Source organism: Perissodus microlepis, chromosome 8 (assembly GCF_051167445.1).
Source record: "Perissodus microlepis isolate ML-2025 ecotype Zambia chromosome 8, ASM5116744v1, whole genome shotgun sequence".
Taxonomy (NCBI): Eukaryota; Metazoa; Chordata; class Actinopteri; order Cichliformes; family Cichlidae; genus Perissodus; species Perissodus microlepis.
The window spans coordinates 16,803,709-16,824,325 of NC_140468.1; the positions used below are offsets into that span (position 1 = coordinate 16,803,709).

Consider the following 20,617-nt stretch of genomic DNA (forward strand, 5'->3'; position numbering starts at 1 on the left):
CTGAAAATTTGGCCTATCAACCATTCCTTTAACGTTAGCTAGTAATGACTTCATGTACTTCTTCACAAATAAAATTTTAAGAGAATTTTAATTTTAAGAGTAATTTTTAGAGAAAAAAATTACTCATAATCATCTCACAGATGTAATGTTATCTACAGCTACTTTCAGTAACATTTATTTAGAGTCTTTTTCTCCAATTGATCTGTCTGAGTTAATTTCAGTAATTACTTCCTCCAAACCATCAACATGTCTTTTAGACCCCATTCCTACAAGACTGCTCTAAGAAGTCCCACAATTAATTACTCCAACCAGTCTCTAATAATTAGATATGTACCACAGGCCTTCAAGCTGGCAGTAGTTAAACTGGAACTTATAAGGCCATCTTATAACGCCATCTCTTGGCCCAGCAGTCTTAGCTAATTATAGGCCAATCTCCAACCTTGCTTTTCTCAGAAATTCTTGAGAAAGTAGTTATAAAACAGCTAACAGATCATCTGCTGAGGACTGACCTATTTGAAGAGTTTAAGTCAGGTTTCAGAGCCCATCACAGCACAGAAACAGCTTTAGTGAAGGTTACAAATGTTACAAATCTTCTTCAGTGTTCGATACCATTAGATTCTGTTGACCATAATATTCCATTAGAGTGATTAGAGCATTAGAGCAATAGAGTATTACAAGTACTGCACTGCAGTGGTTTGTATCTATCTAATAGACTCTAATTTGTTCATGTAAATGGAGAGTCCTCTTCACACACTAAGGTTAATTATGGAGTTCCACAGGGTTCCGTGCTAGGACCAATTCTGTTTATATTATACATGCTTCCCCTGGGCAGTATCATCAGAAGTCATAGCATGCATTTTCATTGCTATGCAGATGATACTCAACTTTATCTATCCGTGAAGCCAGATAACACACAGCAATTAATTAAACTGCAGGACCTGGATGACCTCTAATTTTCTGCTTCTAAATTCAGATACAATTGAGATTATTGTACTGTCCCCTGGAAATCTTAGAAATATGGTTTCTAAACAGATTCTTACTCTGAATGGCATTACCTTGGCCTCCAGTAACACTGTGAGGAACCTTGGAGTTATTTTTGACCAGGATATGCACCTTCAATTAAACAAATATGTAGAATTGCTTTCTTCCATTTGTACAATCTCTCTAAAATTAGAAATATCCTGTTTCAGAATCACGCTGAAAAACTAATTCATGCAATTATTACTTCTAGGCTAGACTACTGTAATTCGTTATTATCAGGATGTCCTAAAAACTCCCTGAAAAGCCTTCAATTAATCCAAAATAGTGAATACCGTATCACCTAGAGCACTTCGCTCTCGCACTGCAGGCTTGTTGTTCCAGGAGTATTTAAAAGTAGAGGCAGAGCCTTTAGTTTTCAGGCCCCTCTTCTGTGGAACCAGCATCCAGTTTGGATTCGGGAGACAGACACTATCTGTACTTTTAAGATTAGGCTTAAAAGTTTCCTTTTTAAAAAGCATATAGTTAGGGCTGGATCAGGTGACCCTGAATCCTCCCTTAGTTATGCTGCAATAGGGTGCTGGGGCATTCCCATGATGTATTGAGTATTTCTTCTTCAGTCACCTTTCTCACTCACTATATGTTAATAGACCTCTCTGCATTGAAACATACTTGTTATTAATCTCTTCCACAGCATGTCTTTTGTTCTGTCTTCCTTCTCTCACCCCAGCCGCTTGCGGCAGATGGCCGCCTCTCCCTGAGGCTGGTTCTGCTGGAGGTTTCTTCCTGTTAAAAGGGAGATGTTCCTCCCCACTGTCGCCAAGGTTCTTCCTCATAGTGGGTCATATGATTGTTGTTGTTTTTTTTGTCTGTATGTATTATTCTAGGGTCTACCTTACAATATAAAGTGCCTTGAGGTGACTGTTGTTGTGAATTGGTGCTGTATAAATAAATTGAATTGAAAATGGAAAATTGAATTTGTCCCTGGGGCATTCTAAGTGTAGAATGTAAAAAAGAATTTACACAATTGTATGATGAGCTTCCCATGACAAAATGTGACAAAATGTTAGGGGGAAAACACTTTTTGAGTGTACTGTGTGACTTATCTAAAAGAAAAGTCTAAAAAAAAAACCAAAACAAAACAAAAAACACTACAGTCTGGCATCAGCTAGTTGAGTTATTCATCTTGTTCCTGCAAAAGACAGCTCATGATATAAATCACTGGATTTGGTCATTATAATTAAAAATAGCAGTCACAAGATGATGGTTAGGGAGGGTGGATTGTTATCATGTCCTCACACATGCAGACAGGCGATAAATATGGGGATTAGGTGTCTTTGTAATGTTTTAGGGGTCTAATTCTGATTCTATGTATTTATATATATATGTATGTATTAGTTTGCATACAATTTTGTGTGTTTCATTCGACATTTGTCCACACTAGACTCAGTTCAGGGAGGTTGCTGTGGTCTGCTAGTAGATCCACTAGCCACCAAGCATTGCTGTTCTGTCCTGCTTCCTTCTCCCTTATGCTCTTCCAGTATTGCTCAGTCTGGTCGAGTCTGAGATGCTGTTCTCATACTGTTCCCCTGCCACTCAGAGTACACCTTCGATGGTTCTGTGGAGAACAGCCGGTTTATTCTCCTGCCTTCTATTTGACTGCATGTTGGCTGTTCACAGCAAAATCTTCCAAATACAAGCACCACACCTCCAATCAACTCAACTTTTTTTTTTTTTTTTTCCTTTTTCAGGCACAGTTTCTGTAGATCTTTTTTCTGTGCTATTTTATCATCTATCTGAAGAAGCTTTCTGCTGCACTTTAAGTCTACACCTTTTAGATCTTACAACTTTTTGCGAGTTCTTCTCATTATTCTTGCTTTTCTGCTTGCTTTTTTAGCAGTTCTTTATATTTCTGTTATATTTCTTCATAAGTCACCATCAAGTGTAGGATCTACCAAGGAGATGCACTGTCCCCACTACTGTTCTGCAAAGGCCTGAGCCCCCTCAGTGATATAATCAAAAAGACTGTCTACGGATACCGACTTTGGAATGGAGCAGTCATCAGCCATGTTCTCTACATGGATGACATCAAGCTGTATGCCAAGAGTGAATGAGACCATCGATTTATTGATCCACACCACCAGGATATACAGCAGTGACATCGGAATGACTATTGACTATGTGCACGTTAGCATATGCTACTTCCGGTGCGGAAACTCCTGTGGGGAGCTTTGTTTCCGGTGTCCTATTCACGCCTTGTTCACGGTCCAAAACAAGTTAAGCAAATGAATGAATCAAGTGGCGATTTACATTTCTATAGATGTCTTGGGCATTTACCCAATATATCTGTAAATGATGTTCATCGACTTGTCGATATTTTTCCCCGTGCCTCAGAGCAAAAGAGAAAAGGGATTCAAATGTTATATTTCTCAGCTGTCCCTCGTTTATCGCGGGTGTTATGTTCTAAAAATAACCAGCGATAGGTGAAATCAAGTAGCCAATTGTATTTTTTGACGGTGCAAAACGTTTCGTGGACATCGTGGACATACAGTACTGCACTTCAGAGTCACACTGCTAGCGATCGATGCAGCGATTCTGTACTGTACAGGAGAGACGTCACGGTAGGAGATCGTCTGCAGCGATCAGGACGCAGGACACAATGTGACGTAAAAAAAAAGCATGCAAACTTGCATTAAAAAATCTGTGAAACAGCGAGGTGAAAGGTGAACCGCGTTATAGCGAGGGACCGCTGTAATTTTGAAGGTAAGTCACAACATACCCTTCGTAAATACTAATGTATAGAAACCCTTACCAGCAATCATTCATTTTTTGTGTGGCTTTTTTCACGGTTTGTTAACATGCTGTGTAGGTGTGTACTTGACTAGCTGATATCGACATAACGGGGAAACATCTGGTTTGACTATTCTTCACCTGTAGTTTGAATGCTGAACATTTGCCTGTTTAAATCATAAGACCAGTCACTATACAGAGATGTGCTTCTGAATGTGGACGATGTGTCTTCTGCTGCAGAAGAGTGATGTAAACAACTGATCGATCTAAACTCTTTAAACGTCAAAATTGATCATTAGATTTTTTATGACACAACAGTGGTGAGTGTTCCCACCTTCTGCTCTTTGTAACTTAACGCGATCTTTCCGTTTTCGAGTTTTGGACATGATTTTGGAGTACATTTTCGCAGTAGCGATTGACCGCAAAGTAAAGCTACCGGAAATGTACAACCCCACATCCGGTCTCAAACCAGGAAGTTAGCATTTTCTCGTGCACAGGGTCAATTCAGATTGGAGAAGTGTAGTTGGATGGTTTTTCCCAAAGAGAGGGAAAAACTGAGGGGGCTTGAACTACCAAAAGGCAACATTGCAGACATTGAGGACAGCTACAAGTACCTGGGAATCCCACAGGCAAATGGGAACGACGAGGCGCCCGCTAGGAAAGCTGCAACCACCAAGTACCTGAAGAGGGTCAGGCAAGTCTTGAGGAGTCAGCTGAACGGTAAGAATAAGGGCTATCAACACCTACACCCTGCCCATGGCCAGGTACCCTGCTGGCATAATACGCTGGTCAAAGGAGGAGATAGAAGCCACTGAAATCAAGACAAAGAAGCTCCTGGCCATACATGAAGGGTTTCACCCCAAGTCCAGCACCCTGAGGCTGTATGGTAAGCACAAGGAAGGAAGCCGGGGACTAGTGAGTGTCAGCACCACAGTCCAGGATGAGACAACAAACATCCATGTATACATCAGTAAGATGGCCCCAACAGACTGCGTGATCAGCGAATACCTCAGGCAGCAGAAACCCAAGAAAAAGGAAGAGGAGGGGGAACCATCATGGAAGAACAGAGGAAGTAACTGACATACAGAAATCCTACCAGTGGCTGGACAAAGCTGGACTGAAATACAGCACAGAGGCGCTAATCATGGCAGCACAGGAACAAGCTCTGAACACAAGATCCATAGAGGCTGGGGTCTATCACACCAGGTAAGACCCAAGGTGCAGGCTGTGTAAAGATGCCCCTGAGACAATCCAGCACATAACAGCAGGGTGCAAGATGCTAGCAGGCAAGGCATACATGGAACGCCATAACCAAGTGGCCAGAATAGTATACAGAAACATCTGTGCCGAGTATGGCTTCGAAGTCCTGAGGTCAAAATGGGAGAAACTCCCTAGGGTGGCCGAGAATGACCGAGCTAAGATACTGTGGGACTTCCAGATACAGATGGACAAAATGGTGATGGCTATCCAGCTGGACATAGTAGTGTTGGACAAGCAGAGAAAGATGGCTGTAGTGATTGACATAGCGATACTGAATGACAGCAACATCAGGAAGAAGTAACACAAGAAGCTGCAGAATTACCAAGGGCTCAGAGGAGAGCTTGAGAAGATGTGGAGGGTGAAGGTGACGGTGGTCCCAGTGGTAATCAGAGCACTAGGTGCAGTGACTCCCAAGCTAGGTGAGTGGCTCCAGCAGATCCCATGAAGAACATCCGAGATCTCTGTCCAGAAGAGCGCAGTCCTAGGAACAGCTAAGATACTACACAGGACTCTCAAGCTCCCAGGCCTCTGGTAGAGGACCTGAGCTTGAAGGATAAAGACTGCCCGCAGGGGCGAGGGAGCATTTTTATATATATACATTTGTGTGTGTGTGTGTGTGTGTGTGTTATTTTACTACCTCATTGTGAAACACAATTTTCAACTCAGTAAAAGGCTGAGTTATAATCACTTCATAAATATATTGTAACTGAATATGGGCTGTTTACCATTGACAGATAAAATCCTTCTAACTTGTTCACTGGACGTCTGCTGTGCACAGCAAATGCAAAGAAAGCCCAGTTCAACCAGAATAGGAAAATAACTAAATATAGCCAGGATTAGCTAACATTTTTGGTGCTATTTGGAGAAAAAATGTACATAATCAGCACTTTTTTACATCATGGCAATGACCTTGTGTTAATCAGAGCAATTTGCACTTTTGTGTGATTTTGTGTTTTGAGTCTTCACACCAGAACTGTGTCATGAATTTACTTTTTCATCTTCTTTCTGCTGTTTTACTTGTGTAAGCTCAATGTGTGAGCACATTTGTGACATCAAGACATCAACACAGTAGCTGTTTTCACTGTAACCTGTACCGTTTCCAACAAGGTAGTTGGGAAAACAGAATTAGAAGACAACGTTACTTTTAGTAGTTCATGCAACTAATCAGTCATTAAAATCTGAAAGAGGTTTATAGGAGAGTTATTGTGCACATGCCACAAGGACAAGCTGTGTATACTCTTTCACCTGCAGTAAAATGCAAAGCATTAACCTTCATATTTTTACCCCACTCCACTGTTTGAGCCAAAATAAAACATGCTAAAGTCAAACTTAGTTATCTCTGGTCTAAATTTGTTACAAAAGAGAAGTATAGAGAAGTGAAGAGTTCAAGATATGTCACTAGTGTTAAATTGGAAAACTATCAGGAAGAAAACTGTGGTGATTAAGAAAAAGAGGAAATAATGAAATGAGAAATTTTCATGAGAAATTATTGCGTAATTTCGTTTGAGGTGTCCAGTCAGTCATGAACTGCCATCTTTTTGGAAGCTACATAAAAACAAAAAGTTTTCAGCAGTGGAAAAGATTACTTATTTGTTACTAAAAATAACACAACATATAAACTGATATATTTTTATAATAAGGTTAGTGTAATGTTGGTCAGTGTATATCTACAGAAATCACTTAAATTTGATATAATCTCACCATGTTTACAAGTTAGTCTGCTGGTGATGAATCCCAGGCTACCTTCTCAGGAAATTCTGACTAATTTTGGGTGAAATAAAATGACAACAGTCATGTTATGGAAAGCTTTGATTACAGTCAAAGTTAGTTAAGTCATAGAGAATGACTTGACCAGCTGATTTGATGTGACTGAAACCCGGCCTAGGATGACACACCAACATTATTCAAATGACAGTTTAGAGGGCCAGTGATTTGAATTCTACAAACGTTACCACACTGAACAGATTTCCATACCCTCGAAGTTATTAAAAAGTGAAGCCAGGAAGCATAAAATGATTGTATTTTTTAGATTTGTATTTTCTTTTACTTTTGATTGATTATGCTACAGAAAGTTCAAGAAGTCTGTGCTCTCGTGTCTGCCTGGATTCCAGAGTGTTTACACTTTACATGTTCTATACTTATCTAAATTTAATTCTGTTATCATCACTCTGATTCCATTATCTTCTTGCCCACCTTCAGCAAGCCAATTAGTCTCTCTTCCTTATTATTTATTTATTTATTATGTGAACTTAGTGCTAGTCTGTCGTTCTGCCCTTCTGGCTACAGGCCAAAGCTGGCCTGTAAATGAGTCCAATCCAGAGGATGGTTTTGAAAAATGTGAAATCTGCAATGGAGGGCATTAATATGTTTTCAGTATGCATGGGAAGCGCCAGGATTCTATTTTCTTATGAACCAGAATCATTTGTAATTACTGAATTAATGTTTTTGATACTACCTTTCTATTTATTACACTCACATGTGTAAAAGAAAACAATACCACATCTTTCATTACTATTTTTGCTGTGAATTTTAAAGACCAATATACACCATTTAATCACTTAAAGACTGGAATTAAAAGTGTAACTAGACAGATATTGTATAGATATATAAATAATGTATAAATATCTTATTCGGCGATTACTCTCATATAGACATGGCGAGAAAAACGGAGACTGGTGGGTGAGCTCAATAAAATATGTCAATAGTCAATATAATTTTGTTGAATCTGTTCTGATAAATTAGCTCAAGAAAGCTTTAAGCAGAAAATAAGTATTTCTTTCAATATCTAATGTGTCAATGTTGAGGTCTTTATTTTTAGTTTTTATATGAAAATCCCCAAAATTATAAAATGTTTAAAATAAGAGGACTGCTTTGAATTCAACATAAGGCAAATAATCTTTCTAGTTGAAAACTAATTTTAAAATTACAGGCAGTTTTCATACACTCTTTTTTATAGTATAAAAAGTTTAATTATACTTACTATAAGTCATATATTTTCTGCTTTAGTTGTGATTGTAAAACCTTTTTCTTGTTTTACTCAGTTCCTCCTAATCTAAATGCTCACTGTGAGTACTGGGCAGCTGGATACTCTGTTCTTATTAAATGGACAGACCCAGAGGGCGAGTGGACCAATGCGGAGGTGAATGTGGCTGGAAAGACTCACACAGTAGCTAGTCCTGAAACTGAGATCATAATCGATGGATTCCAACCTGCCAATAAATATAAGGTGTCTGTAACTTCACTGTCTGGGGTGAGGAGTTCTGAACCGCATGTTTTTTACTGTCAGACTGATCCAAGGGGTGAGTAAAAGTAACTATATTACCATGTTACTGCTTCATAACAGTATACAGTATTTTCAACTTTGACTTGATTACAAATCGTTTCATTTCACTCAAGTGTAAAAATAAACCTCTAAACTTTTTAACTTTGTTGCATTTTAACTATGCTTTTGCTCTCTTTAGGAGTTATTGCAGGGTCCGTATTTGGTGTGCTTCTTTTTGGTCTCCTGGTCGCTCTGGTTGTCTTCATTTTCCTCAAAAGACCAGATATTATTAGGTGGGTCTCACTTCACTGACAAGAGTAAAGTAGATTAAATCAAGACATTTATCAAATTTAATGTCTTAAATTCGATCCTGCAGCAGAAAGAAGTCTTCATTCATTGGTGGATCCAAAGTACCAAACACACAGAGCAAGTAAGTGTTTCTTTACAATGACAATTACCCACAATGAAGAAAAACATTAATTAAGGCAAAAAATTAATTAATACGTTTGAGAGGGAATCATTAATGTCAATCACTATCGTATAATTTTTATTATTTCATTAGATTAGATTAGATAAAACTTTATTAATCCCTCGGGTGGATTCCTCCGGTAAATTCGGCAAAAAATTAGGTCAAAACAAAGGTAAGATTAATTCTACTTTTTTTTATGTTTTATTTATTTATTTATTTTTAGATCTATTCCTGCTGCAAAGTTTCCGGACCACTTCCATCAGCTGAGTTTGGATGAGAACAGAGGCTTCAGCGAAGAATATGAGGTGCATAAAAAGATCAAGATTTTTTTTCCTCTTCTGCTTCTGTGTGTTCCTGTTTTTGTATCTTTACTGTTTTATATCTTACCATTTTATTTGTTTTATGATGGCCAATATCTCCGTTTCATGCTTTGTTATCTGCTGCGTTCATGCAGTGCCTCGCTCCTGTTGGAACAGACCAGACACGAAAGACTGCTATTCTACCTGAAAACAAAGCGAAGAATCGTTTCAATAACGTCTTGCCATGTGAGTCTCTCCTCTGACTGTTGAACCGTGCTGTTGTGAGCTCATTCTAGCAGTCTATGTCAGGTCTACTGGAGGTGCACTGGAGTTAAATCACCTGTTTTCTCATATTAGATGACTGGTGTCGTGTGAAGCTAACTACATCAGATCCTGATGGAATTTCAGACTATATCAATGCCAACTACATGCCGGTAAGTGTTACATTAAGATAAAGTTCAGTGAAGATCTCTTTATAACTACACCATACAGAGATCATATAAACAAGCACCTTTGTGTGATTTCATGAGCTTTCTTTTTTAATTTCTATAACGAGCAGAAGATATACAAGCTAAATTAGTCTACATATTAACTTTGTCCACTGCTTTTCAGGGCTACAGCAGTAACAGAGAGTACATTGCCACTCAGGGCCCTCTGCCCTCTACTGTTAATGATTTCTGGAGAATGATTTGGGAACAAAGAGTTAAGAGGATCGTTATGGTAACCAACTGCATTGAAGGAGGGCGGGTAAGTCTTCAGGAAAATCTTAAAATGTTTTATTGCTAGTCTTTCAATGAAGTTTTTGTCATGAGGAAACATGCTGGTCACTTCACAAAGAACAGATCAAGATCTATGATTAATATACATTTTGTACGTGTATTTTGTTGCTTTTTGTTCATTTTTCTAGACCAAGTGTGAACAATACTGGCCTGCAGACAGCAAGTCATGCCTTTATGGAGAGCTGTTGGTAACCATGAGATCTAAGCAACAGGAGACCAACTGGACGCTGAGAGAATTCAACCTGAAAGATGTATAAAAACTTACTTATATCTTCTGAGTGTGTGTGTAGATGGTACTAAGTAAGGCTAGAAAACATAAATAGAAAACATTGAAGGCTTTAGCTGTTAATGTTGCTTTTAAAAGAATAATGGTTGATTGATACCTAAAATATTATGCTGTATATCAAGACATAGGCCTAAAGTAACTGTATATGAATGTTCCTCACAGAGAAAAATCTCAGAAGAACGGACAGTTAAACATTTCCACTTTACCGCCTGGCCTGATCATGGAGTCCCAGAGTGCACAGAGGTCCTGATCCAGTTCAGAGGACTGGTGAGACAGCACATAGAGAGAGAAGGGGGCAAAGCACCAACTGTGGTTCACTCCAGGTATGAAATAAGTGTTTCCTTTTACATGGGTGCAGGGTTGCTTTTATACAATATCCACCCAGCTAAAGTCACACACTCTAATACTGGACCACCTTTACTTTAGATGATCTTGTCAACAAACTTAGGTAAACTCACATCACTTACAACCCAAATTCCAACAATAAATATCAGCTCATTTTAAATTTGATGGCAGCAACACAAGTCAATAAAGTTGGGACAGCGCCCCTCTTCTTTTAAGAGCCTATAAACATCTAAGAGAACTGAGTAGCTAAACTATAAAAGTGAATGGTCCTTGTTGAGTCTGCGCTTCAGCAGGCCCGCTAGTTCAGACTTATCACCCATGAAGAATGCAAGGCAGAACAGCTCAACCGGTTTTCACATGCTATATAGCAAGGGGAGCCGAACGGCAGCACTCCTGCCCTCGACCTCAAACGACTCCAAAGAACCAGCACCCACAGTTTCACAAACACCCATTGTAAAACCACCCTGTGGTGCGTCATAAAACTAAGGCACTGTGTGTGTGTGCATGTGTGTGTATGCATATACAAGCCTGTGTATGTGTGTGTGTGTGTGTGTGTGTATGTGCAAGCACGTATATGTGTGTGTGTGTGTGTGTTTGTGTGATGTCCTGCTGATCACAAAGGGTCATCTCCCCTCACCCCTTTATCTGGCTTAGCTTCCTCCAACGGTTTACCATATACAGGTGAGGACATAAATGGCAGGAAGTAAAACATACTCACTAAATAAGGACAGAGAATTTTCACATAGGATGTCTCTACAGTTAAACACTACAGCTAATTACCTCCCTCACCATTCAACAGGCTGGGGATGGGAACAGAAACAGAAGAATGTCTTTGATCATACAATTTAAGGCAAGGCTTACAAATTTAAGTAACACAATGACAACATTTAACAATTTCAATCTAACAGTCCTAAGTTCCAAGAGATCCTCTAAATGGCCTATTAAAAGTAATAAAAGTAAAGTAAAAGAAGGTAAAAGGGCCACTTGCAGGACCTCTGGGATATTTATCTGAAAGTGTTGCTCTAAAACATATTTATAGTTTTCAACATTGATGGTGCCTATCCTATTGAATTATCACTAATGACCCCACAGACACACACATACGCACGCGCAAACACACACACACACGGCTGCTGTTTTTTGAACTGAGTGGTGAAAGCAAGTCAAATAGTTTTGTATTTTGTTTTGTTTTTTATGATTTGGTTTCACCAAACATTTAACTGAGCTCAAATCACAATCATTCAAGAATATTTTGCAACCATATTTACTCTCAAAAGATGATGGCTCATTACTTTCTCTCCAGATTTTAATATTAATTTTTATATTTTATTATATTATAATTTTTTTTAATGCTTTGGAAATGTCTTAACCCATTTTAGGAGTTTCAGCAATTATATTTCTTTGCTTGATGGAGGCCAGTAATTTGACCTTTCTGAAATGGACTAACATATTTTTCATTACTACAGGATATGTCTTCCTAAATAACCGCTTAAGAAATAAGATGCTACTTCAGGGTTAGGGTTAAATAAGCTATTGGTTGCCAAAATTATTAAACATTATTACTGATTACTGCAGTAAGTATGAATGGGAAAGCTATTGACTATTTGCTTGGTTAAATCCAGGTGTTTTTTGTTTTGCCAGGCACGCTTTCTTTAGTCTCATTCACATTAGATTAAGAAGAAGTGACATAAAAGCTGGAGACCATAAATTTGGTCAGCATAAAGAATTTACTAATATTAAATCATAATTTATTAAAGGTCATTTTTTGTATAAGTGCTGAGCTTAAAGATCTTCAGTTAGGAGCAACTAGTTCATCCTAATATTTACTTCTTTCCGTCTGTGGCCTTCAATCCTGTAAGATTATGAAAACTCACTGAAACAAATTGGGATCATTCCCATAAATATAAATACCACCAACGACACAATTGTGCTCCAGTGACTTTGTAGAATACAACATGCAGTTATACAGTTATAGTTAGACCTCTTCTGGGATCTGCAGAGGAGGCATTCAATTAACCACAACATTATAAATTACTACGTACTCACATATAAACTCTACTATATGTGAGACTTTATAGAGACACAGCACAGACAGTGTCTGACTGATACTGTAAAAATATAATGTGATGTTTCGAGGCAGCGTATTAGGAGCAGGTGAAGGGTTGGTATCACATTCCCAAACACTCCTGTCTGTGATTAAAAGTGTAAGTGTGTCTTTTGTGACAGAACAGTGTCGTTCAGGTTTTGTGTTTTCTAATCCATTTTTCTTTCTGTCTTGATGTCTTGTTTTCAGCTCACTTTAGTTTCATTTTGCATTTACTAGTTTCACTTTGGTTTTTACTCTTTTGAAATGTTCCGTTTTATTTAAGCTTTCATTAGTTTCTGTGGGTTTTTTTTTTAATAATTATAACATTTAGGGTATTTGTCAGGGGTATATTTTTAAAAGTTTTGAACAGACATTACATTACAAATTGCAAACACATGCACTAAAGCCTTACTGAGCAGGCCGTGATGACAAATTTGACCAAAGGGACAAAGACTATAATTAAAGACATTTCCTCTATAATTTTATTGAAGCTTGTTGTTGTTGTGTACAGTATTGTTTTCCACATTGTTTTCACATCTAGTTATAGGTTCTAGTTTAGTTTTTGTTAACTACAATAACTTTGGCACAGACACAGTGATGAGAGCTTTCTATGTGACCTTAAAAACCTTTTGCTATCTTATTATGATGCTTGTGTCTCTCTTAGTGCTGGAGTCGGGAGAACTGGCACTATCATTTCCCTGGATGTGCTGCTTCAGCAGCTGGAGAAAGAAGAAGCGGTCGGCATCAATGCCTTCGTACACAAGATGAGACTGAGCCGACCGTACATGGTGCAGACGGAGGTAACTGTGTTAAACTGCTTCTGATTGAGCCACCACTTCCTTATTTAGCTAACCGTGTATTTCTTTATAGTCACAGCTGGTGAAACAACACACAGACAGCATTTTATTCATCATAAGATATGCAGTTGTTTTTTTTGTTTGTTTGTTTTTTTTTAAATTGAGGTCCTTATTGTCCATCCTTTCATCTTAAAATATGAGTTTGAAAGATTTTTTCTATTGTTCAATTTCTGTTTTCAAACTTTGTACACTTGAACAGATGACTCCTTAAAATATTTAAAAAAAATCTTTAATGCCCAGTTTGTTCATTGTACATGTTATAGCAAAATAGGGCGATTTGATTCCGATTCACATGGTCCCGAATTGATTCGATCCACGATTTGATTTGATTTGAATCAGGGAAATTTAGCCTCAGTCAGAAATATTATAATTCTGATCACGTATCAGTACATTTCCATATTTTTATATCTATAAAAAGAAAGCTGACACTTGCGAGAATTTATCAAAAGTGTAAGCATCACAGCAGATGCCTTTGTGTCAAAGTAACTGAGGAAAAAACACAGAAAAACATGAAGGCGACTTTCCTTGCCTGGGATTTTATAGCAGATAACCTTAAAAATATTCTGCAGTAGATCAAAAATGAAATAAAGTCATTAATCAACATCTGAACATTACCTGATGCTGCTGAAGTGAAGCAGAGGTTTTATTAGAGACACAGCTGCGTTTTGCAATTTTGGATAATTTTTAAAAGTTTAAATTTGTTCAGTAGCCTATTGAACAGCAGAAATGAGGCTTTCTTTTCGGAAGCAAGTAAAAGGGAAAAAAGCAGCGGTCGACAGCGCTGTAAACAACGGTAGACTTGTGCATAATAAGCAAGAGAATAATGCAGAAAAAAGATTTTTAGATGGGAAACTGTTCGTAGAGAGAGACAGCGAGCTCTGCATGAAGTGTGATTTTATTGTGGTGGGAGCAAAACTAATTCATGACAATGTTTACGTGAAGCGAAATGTGAAGCATAGTTTGGATCTTCATTTGCTGCTGGTTCAGTCAATATTGTTTGGAGAGAGATAAAAACCTGCAGCTTCTGAATCTAGCGCAAAAAGGGCGTAAATACAAAGCGCGGATCCGCCGACGGAGGGGAATCAGTGAGCTGTCGGCTTTCAGCCCCGACCCTGCCCGTGCCGTCGGGTGAGAAAGGGTACATCTCACTGCTTCTGATCCATCGGCGGGTCCGCGCTTTGTGTTTACGTCTTTGTGCAGAATCCCTGTACCTGCTCTCATTTACTGTTTTAGCTGTTTGGTGATTGTTGAAATTTTGTGAGGTTTAACCTGAGATTCTGGCGTTTCGGGAAAAATATAATTATATTTCAAAATCGATGCAGGATTTTAATGAATTGATTTTACATTATTCAAGCCCACCTCTACAGCAAAACACTTGATTGAAATGTTATTACAGTCCTGTTTGTGACATTCTGGACAGTATTTTTCTTTGTGTCTATGTCTACATCTTTTTAAGTAGGAGAGCTAAAAATTTGTTTTCATAAAACAAAGCTTGTTGGACCTTTTTGTTTATTAAAAAAAAATCGAATGCTTTATTTTTGAAACTGTGCTGCAATGTTGAAAGAAAGTATTATGATATTTACAGGCAGAAGTTCTGCATTTCAAATAACCAACAACTTCTGGTATTTCCTTTTCAGTCCCAGTACATTTTCCTGCACCAGTGCATTATGGACAGTCTGCAACCAAAAGACACGAATGAAGAGAACATTTATGAGGATATATGTGAGAACACATACGAGACGCCAGACAGCATATACGTCAATGCCACTGCACTCCAAGAGCTCCGTCGGCACAATGTAAATGCCTAGTATTAACCCTGCACTTAATCTTTTATGCACCTGATGAAAAACTATTTGTCTATGAGCAATATTTTGGTTTTAAACTTAATAATGCAAACTATTACATCTTAACTACACTTCAGATCTTATTTAGTTTGCATCGCTTCTAAATGTGTGATATTATAATTGTTGTTGTTGTTTTTGTGTGAGAAAATAGCCCTCTGATGACTTGGGAATGTTAAAAATGTCATGGTTCTGGGTCCTTTTCACCCATCATGTTGAGTTTCTTCTATTCTAGTGATATTTTGTATTATGGTTTATATTCAGGTTCATTAATAGTCTTAGTTATTCTGTTTTGAATTTCTTTATACTCCCTGTTTAGTTGTTGGGTTATTAGGTTTCCCCTTGTGTCTTTGCCTTCTGTGTGTCTCCCTCTGTGTCTGTGTTTATGTGTTTGTATGAGCTGTTGCGTCTGGTCTCTCTCCTTCTGTTCCATTCTATGTTTCCTGAGCCCATCATGTCTCCTCTCTCTCCCTCGTGTTCCCTTTCTCCCTTTCGTCTTCCTTTCCTCCACTCCTCTGTCAAACTCATGTGTCAGTCATTCATTCATTTCCTGTTCTATTGTGAAGGTCTTGTGTTCCATGTTCAGTGTGTTTAGTTTTGGTTCCCTGGTGCCGTCATGTCTAATTTGTCTCAGCTCTGTTCCGCATGTATTTTCTGTTTCCTCGTCGTTGTACTGTGTATTTAAGCCTCTGTTTCCCTCAGTCCATTTGCATTCTCCTTCACTCATGGCTGTCTATTTGCTGGTGTGTTTCTCTGTATGTTTAGGTTCCAGAATTCCAGTTTAGTTTTAGTTTAATTTTGCAATAAAGCTGTGTTTGTGAGTTTAAGTCTTGCCTGTTAGTCTGCTTTTGGGTTCTTTCTTGCCTGCTGCACAGCCAGTTTATGACAAAAAATACATTGAGTACAAAACAAAAGAATCATTTCTACAAGAAATATAATATTTCACATTCACAGAAATATAAAAACCAAGTTTTGGTTTCAGTGTGTCACTGATCCTCTTTCCTAGACCAGAAACAACCATTTATGCATCTTCTTCTGTGACGTTGCTACCTGAGGGGTCCTGACTGCTGGACCCAGCAGAGAATTTACTATCAGTAACTTCCCTTTCTGGCTTTGAGGGCCTCGTGGTTGATCTCTAATGGCCCTGACTGCTGCTTGCCCGGATATAGTGGCTCAGTTTTATCAGCGTCAGGCAGGGGAGGGACGGAACATTTTAGCAATGTTGTGCAGCACACTGCTTTGATAATGTTAGACTGTTTAAGTGAGCCTTCTTGTGCAAAACAAAATTATGTCAGACACTTGAAACACCTCTTCATGGAATCCAGTGTCGTCTGCATGAAATCGAGGATCTTTATGTGGGCCTTGTTGAAGTAGATCTTGTTGTCGTTTGAGGGCTTTGACATGGGAGTCAAGATGTGCTTGATTAAGTGGTAGCCTTTCCCACCTTTAAATGAAACGCAAGAGAATGCAGTGACTATCACAGCACACATACAAAACAATACCATCTGCATTTCAAAACTTATGAAGATTTAACACTCCTGTTCAATTTAAATTCATTGTAGTGTACAGTGTACCACGAAGTAATTTGTGAATGTTGTATATGGGCTGATGTAGAGGGTGATTATTAGAGGGGTAATTAAAAGCATTAAAAGCACAATTACCACAGTGACTCTAAAACATGACTGCACTGCAGGAGTATCTGTAGTGTATCGTGAGATGTTAAATGCAGTTTAGTATATACATTGCAACTGAGAAAAAATGAGTCTGTAGCCAGACTGTGACATACACTGACCATGCACTTCACAGGTACACCACTTCAGCTGCTTGTTAATGCAAATATCTAATCAGCCAATCACATGGCAGAAACTCAGTGCATTTAGGGATGTGGATAGTTTTTTAGTGTCTGTCTGAGCAGAACAATGCAGTTGTTAATTAGCTGCTTAGATCACACAGGTACCTGAAGGCAAAATATAACAAGCAGACACATTTTTCTTTAAGGAGTCACAATAGAAGTCATCAGGAATTGATTTCTGATGTATTATTCTTATAATTTGGATCCTTAAATGAAATAAACTGAAGGTTTAATGTAACTACCCGAGAAGATGGAGTGATGAAGAGATTGTGACTGTGATGTATTATAGAATGAAATTTAAAATAGCTTATCAAGAATATGCTCATGACTCCACATCTAAATTTAAAATTTTCTGTTTATATTTTCATGAACATTGTATGTTTTAATATACCTTTGTGTAAAATTAAATATATATGCTCAAAATGATTTAGCTTGTTAAAAAAAACACCCGTGATTTGTTAAAACTGTCACTCATGATGCAAATTGTTCACAAACAAATAATATATATAATATTTACTTTTGAATGATGTCAAAAACAAAATAATTTTTCTGCTTAATGAATGTTTATTATATTCTATATGTAATTAGAATTGCATTTAAATTTAGTTCTTAAATTTACATAATCATACCATTTATAATTAGACAACAGCATCAGAATGCACAGTACAGAGATATTTATGTATAATTAGTTCACAGAAACATACCAAAATACTACAAAATAATCAGGTTATATGAATTAGTTTCTTCATTTTGATCTGAGCATCATTAGTACATTAAATAAATATAAATGGGTGCTGATGAAGATTGTTAGCATCTGTTGGTCATTTGTAATAACAAACTAATTCAACCTCCAACAACAACAAACCATAACAACAGGAACATGGAGATAACGAGGACAGCAAAAGACAGCAATAAGGAAACTCAGTAATCTGGTGAAATCTTGTCAAAAGTGCTGCAGGAGATGATGTTTCACTAACAATCTCCTGAAAGAATGACCCAAATCTTCAGGTTTTGGTAAAGATGTCAACATCTGCATGGCTCAGTTTACGTCCAGTGATTGTTACGACGGCAACTTGTAACCATGAAGACTCTGCTATTATCTCCCTGTGGATGTAAAACAGGATTCATGATCAGTGAGATCCAAACACAATCTGAAAGCTATATATATATTTATTTTTTCCATTCATATTCAGACTCACTTGAGGGTCTTGTTAGAGGACCAGGACAGGTGTAGTTGCTGTCAGGATCCAGCCCGCTGGAGATGAACCGCACAAATCCTGGCCTATTAGAGCAAATGCGGGACTTGATCCAGGACTGGTAACGGGACACTCTGGAGTAGACTCCTGGCAGATTGGGCTGAGCACAACCAGATCCAAAACTTACAATTCCAGACTGGACCCAAACAGAGCCCTGTTTACTCACCATTGGACCTCCGGAGTCTCCCTGTAGAGATGAAGAGGACACATCTGAGAATCTTTGAAACACCTGATTATGTAATCAAATGAGATGAGGAAGCCTACCTGACATGAGTCTTTGCCTCCTGCCAGAACACCAGCACAGATCATGTTGTCTGTGACTGTGCCCACTCCATTCAGGCAGTTACACTGTCTGTTTCCCACAACTGGCACCTCCACTTCTTGCAGCGTTTGAGGGAAGGGTAAGGCCACTGATGGGAAGAAAGATGAGGAGCTGTTTACACACAAACCAATGAACCACAGACCACATGAACACTGAAACACCAACAACAGCCTCACCTCCCTCCTTGACTGCACCCCAGCCAGTCACCCAGCTATCGGTGCCATTGTTGAACACACTGCCACTCGCTGCCAGGCACACAGGTCTGATGTAGTCAGTGAATCTGACTGGTGAGGAGAGTCTGAGCAGAGCGATGTCATTGTCGTAGGCCTCACTGTCATAGTTTGGGTGCAAAATGATTTTGACAACATTTCTGGACACCTTATTTGGATTTTCACCCTGCAGGCTCTGAAGACCAAGAGAAACCGTCCACCAAGAGGGATTTGAACTAAAGTTATAGAAATGAAAAGAAAATATAGTAGTTTTGACAAAAAAATGTACTGTAAACATTTGTCATTATGCTGCATTTGAGCTGGAAGAGTAAGAAAGCCTGAGTCAGTATTTTAACATTTATGTTCATGAAATGTTTCAGGAATTACATAATTTTTAGAATTCCCAATCTGGTATTTGCCTTTTTAGACAAATATTAGTCAAAGTCCTGTTCTAGCTGGATCCGTTTAGGTATAAAGATTAAGCAGACGTTTGTGTTACTCACCCAGAGAAGCAGTGAGCAGCAGACATCACCCACTCTTTGTTGATGAGGGAACCGCCACAAAAATGTTCACCATGTAGCTGCACACTGACCTGCCACGGCCAGTATCCAGGTGGAGCATCTTCACCTCCCACTATCCTGCCGTTGAGTGGAGCAGTGCCACACACTGAAACAAAGATCATCAGGATCAAACTTCAGAAGCAACATAAATCATTGTAGGAACACGGAAAACATTTTTTCTGTTTTTATCTGGATCCCTGTTAATTTTTTTATTTTAAAATACATAATTAATATTAAAAAATAATAAATTTTAATTAATGATTTGGTTTTTTAATCAGATAAACTGTTGTTTTACCTACCATCAGGCTGAGCATTTGATTCTGGAAAGAAACACAACAGGATCAGTGTTGTTCATGAGAGGAGATAATTTTGAGATCCTATTTTAAAAGGTTTTAAGTGAAAATATATATTTGCATTTATATTTTAATTCAAAACATTTATGTTGCATGCACATGTTGGCATAAGCCTGACTTACCTGCTGCCAGGAGGCTCACCAAAGCAAATAAATGAGTCCACTGCCTCAACGCCATTGTGTAAATTCACAGTTCTTGTGTGTCCCTCTTTTTGTACTTGTCACCCAGCTAGCAGTGAGTGGCAAATATATAAGCAGAGTGTCACCTGCCACTATGTTTGCCCTGCCCATGTGCACACCCCACAGCCAGAACACTGAAACATTTCCTTCTACCTTTAATTTCTGGGACAAAGATTTAAAGACCACAGTGCAATTTAAAAAATATATATAATTTTTTTTATATGTCATATTTGTAATAAACACGAATATTGGCAGTAGTTTTCGTTACAGACTTCTGCCCTTTTTACAGTTCTGTATTTCTTTCCACATTAATGTTCTTCTCAAAGTCATCGAAAAACCTCCCTGTGGATTGTGAACCAAATAAGGAGATTAAATATGTAAAATATCCAAAGACTGAGTCAGCGTCATCTGCTGAGATTGTGGTGAAATTCTGTACAAGTCAGTCAGTTTAGTATATCGACATAAAATGATATTTCAGTGACAAAATATTTACTGGTTTTGTCATGTGTTTTAATGACTATCCAGTATCATGTTGTCATGATGTGATAACTATTTACATCACATTCAGAAAACATTATGACTAATTCCCTTTACACCCTAACACTAAAATTGTTCCTGTTAATTTTTTGCCTCG

General features: G+C 38.1%; 2 protein-coding genes and 1 long non-coding RNA gene across 3 annotated transcripts; 2 read left to right on the top strand and 1 right to left on the bottom strand.

Moving 5' to 3' along the window:
- The first annotated feature begins 8,215 nt into the window (after positions 1-8,215).
- On the top strand, positions 8,216-8,720 carry LOC146381716 (uncharacterized). The gene is made up of 3 exons (XR_014801152.1): positions 8,216-8,327; positions 8,490-8,583; positions 8,667-8,720. It is a non-coding gene; the product is annotated as an uncharacterized LOC146381716 (long non-coding RNA).
- Positions 8,721-8,813: 93 nt separating this feature from the next.
- On the top strand, positions 8,814-15,219 carry LOC146381717 (receptor-type tyrosine-protein phosphatase H-like). The gene is made up of 9 exons (XM_084938636.1): positions 8,814-8,828; positions 9,002-9,064; positions 9,214-9,304; positions 9,416-9,492; positions 9,671-9,805; positions 9,966-10,088; positions 10,286-10,446; positions 13,219-13,354; positions 15,049-15,219. Exons 1-9 carry the CDS (start codon positions 8,814-8,816, stop codon positions 15,217-15,219), a joined length of 972 nt encoding a protein of 323 aa, XP_084794762.1.
- Positions 15,220-17,661: 2,442 nt separating this feature from the next.
- On the bottom strand, positions 17,662-20,027 carry LOC146381718 (serine protease 33-like). The gene is made up of 7 exons (XM_084937860.1): positions 19,927-20,027; positions 19,751-19,771; positions 19,395-19,557; positions 18,859-19,127; positions 18,625-18,770; positions 18,304-18,547; positions 17,662-18,208 (listed from the first exon to the last, which is right to left on the bottom strand). The coding sequence occupies exons 1-7, from the start codon at positions 19,979-19,981 to the stop codon at positions 18,201-18,203; spliced, it is 906 nt and encodes a 301-aa protein (XP_084793986.1). The 5' UTR covers positions 19,982-20,027; the 3' UTR covers positions 17,662-18,200.
- Between the last annotated feature and the right edge of the window lie 590 nt (positions 20,028-20,617).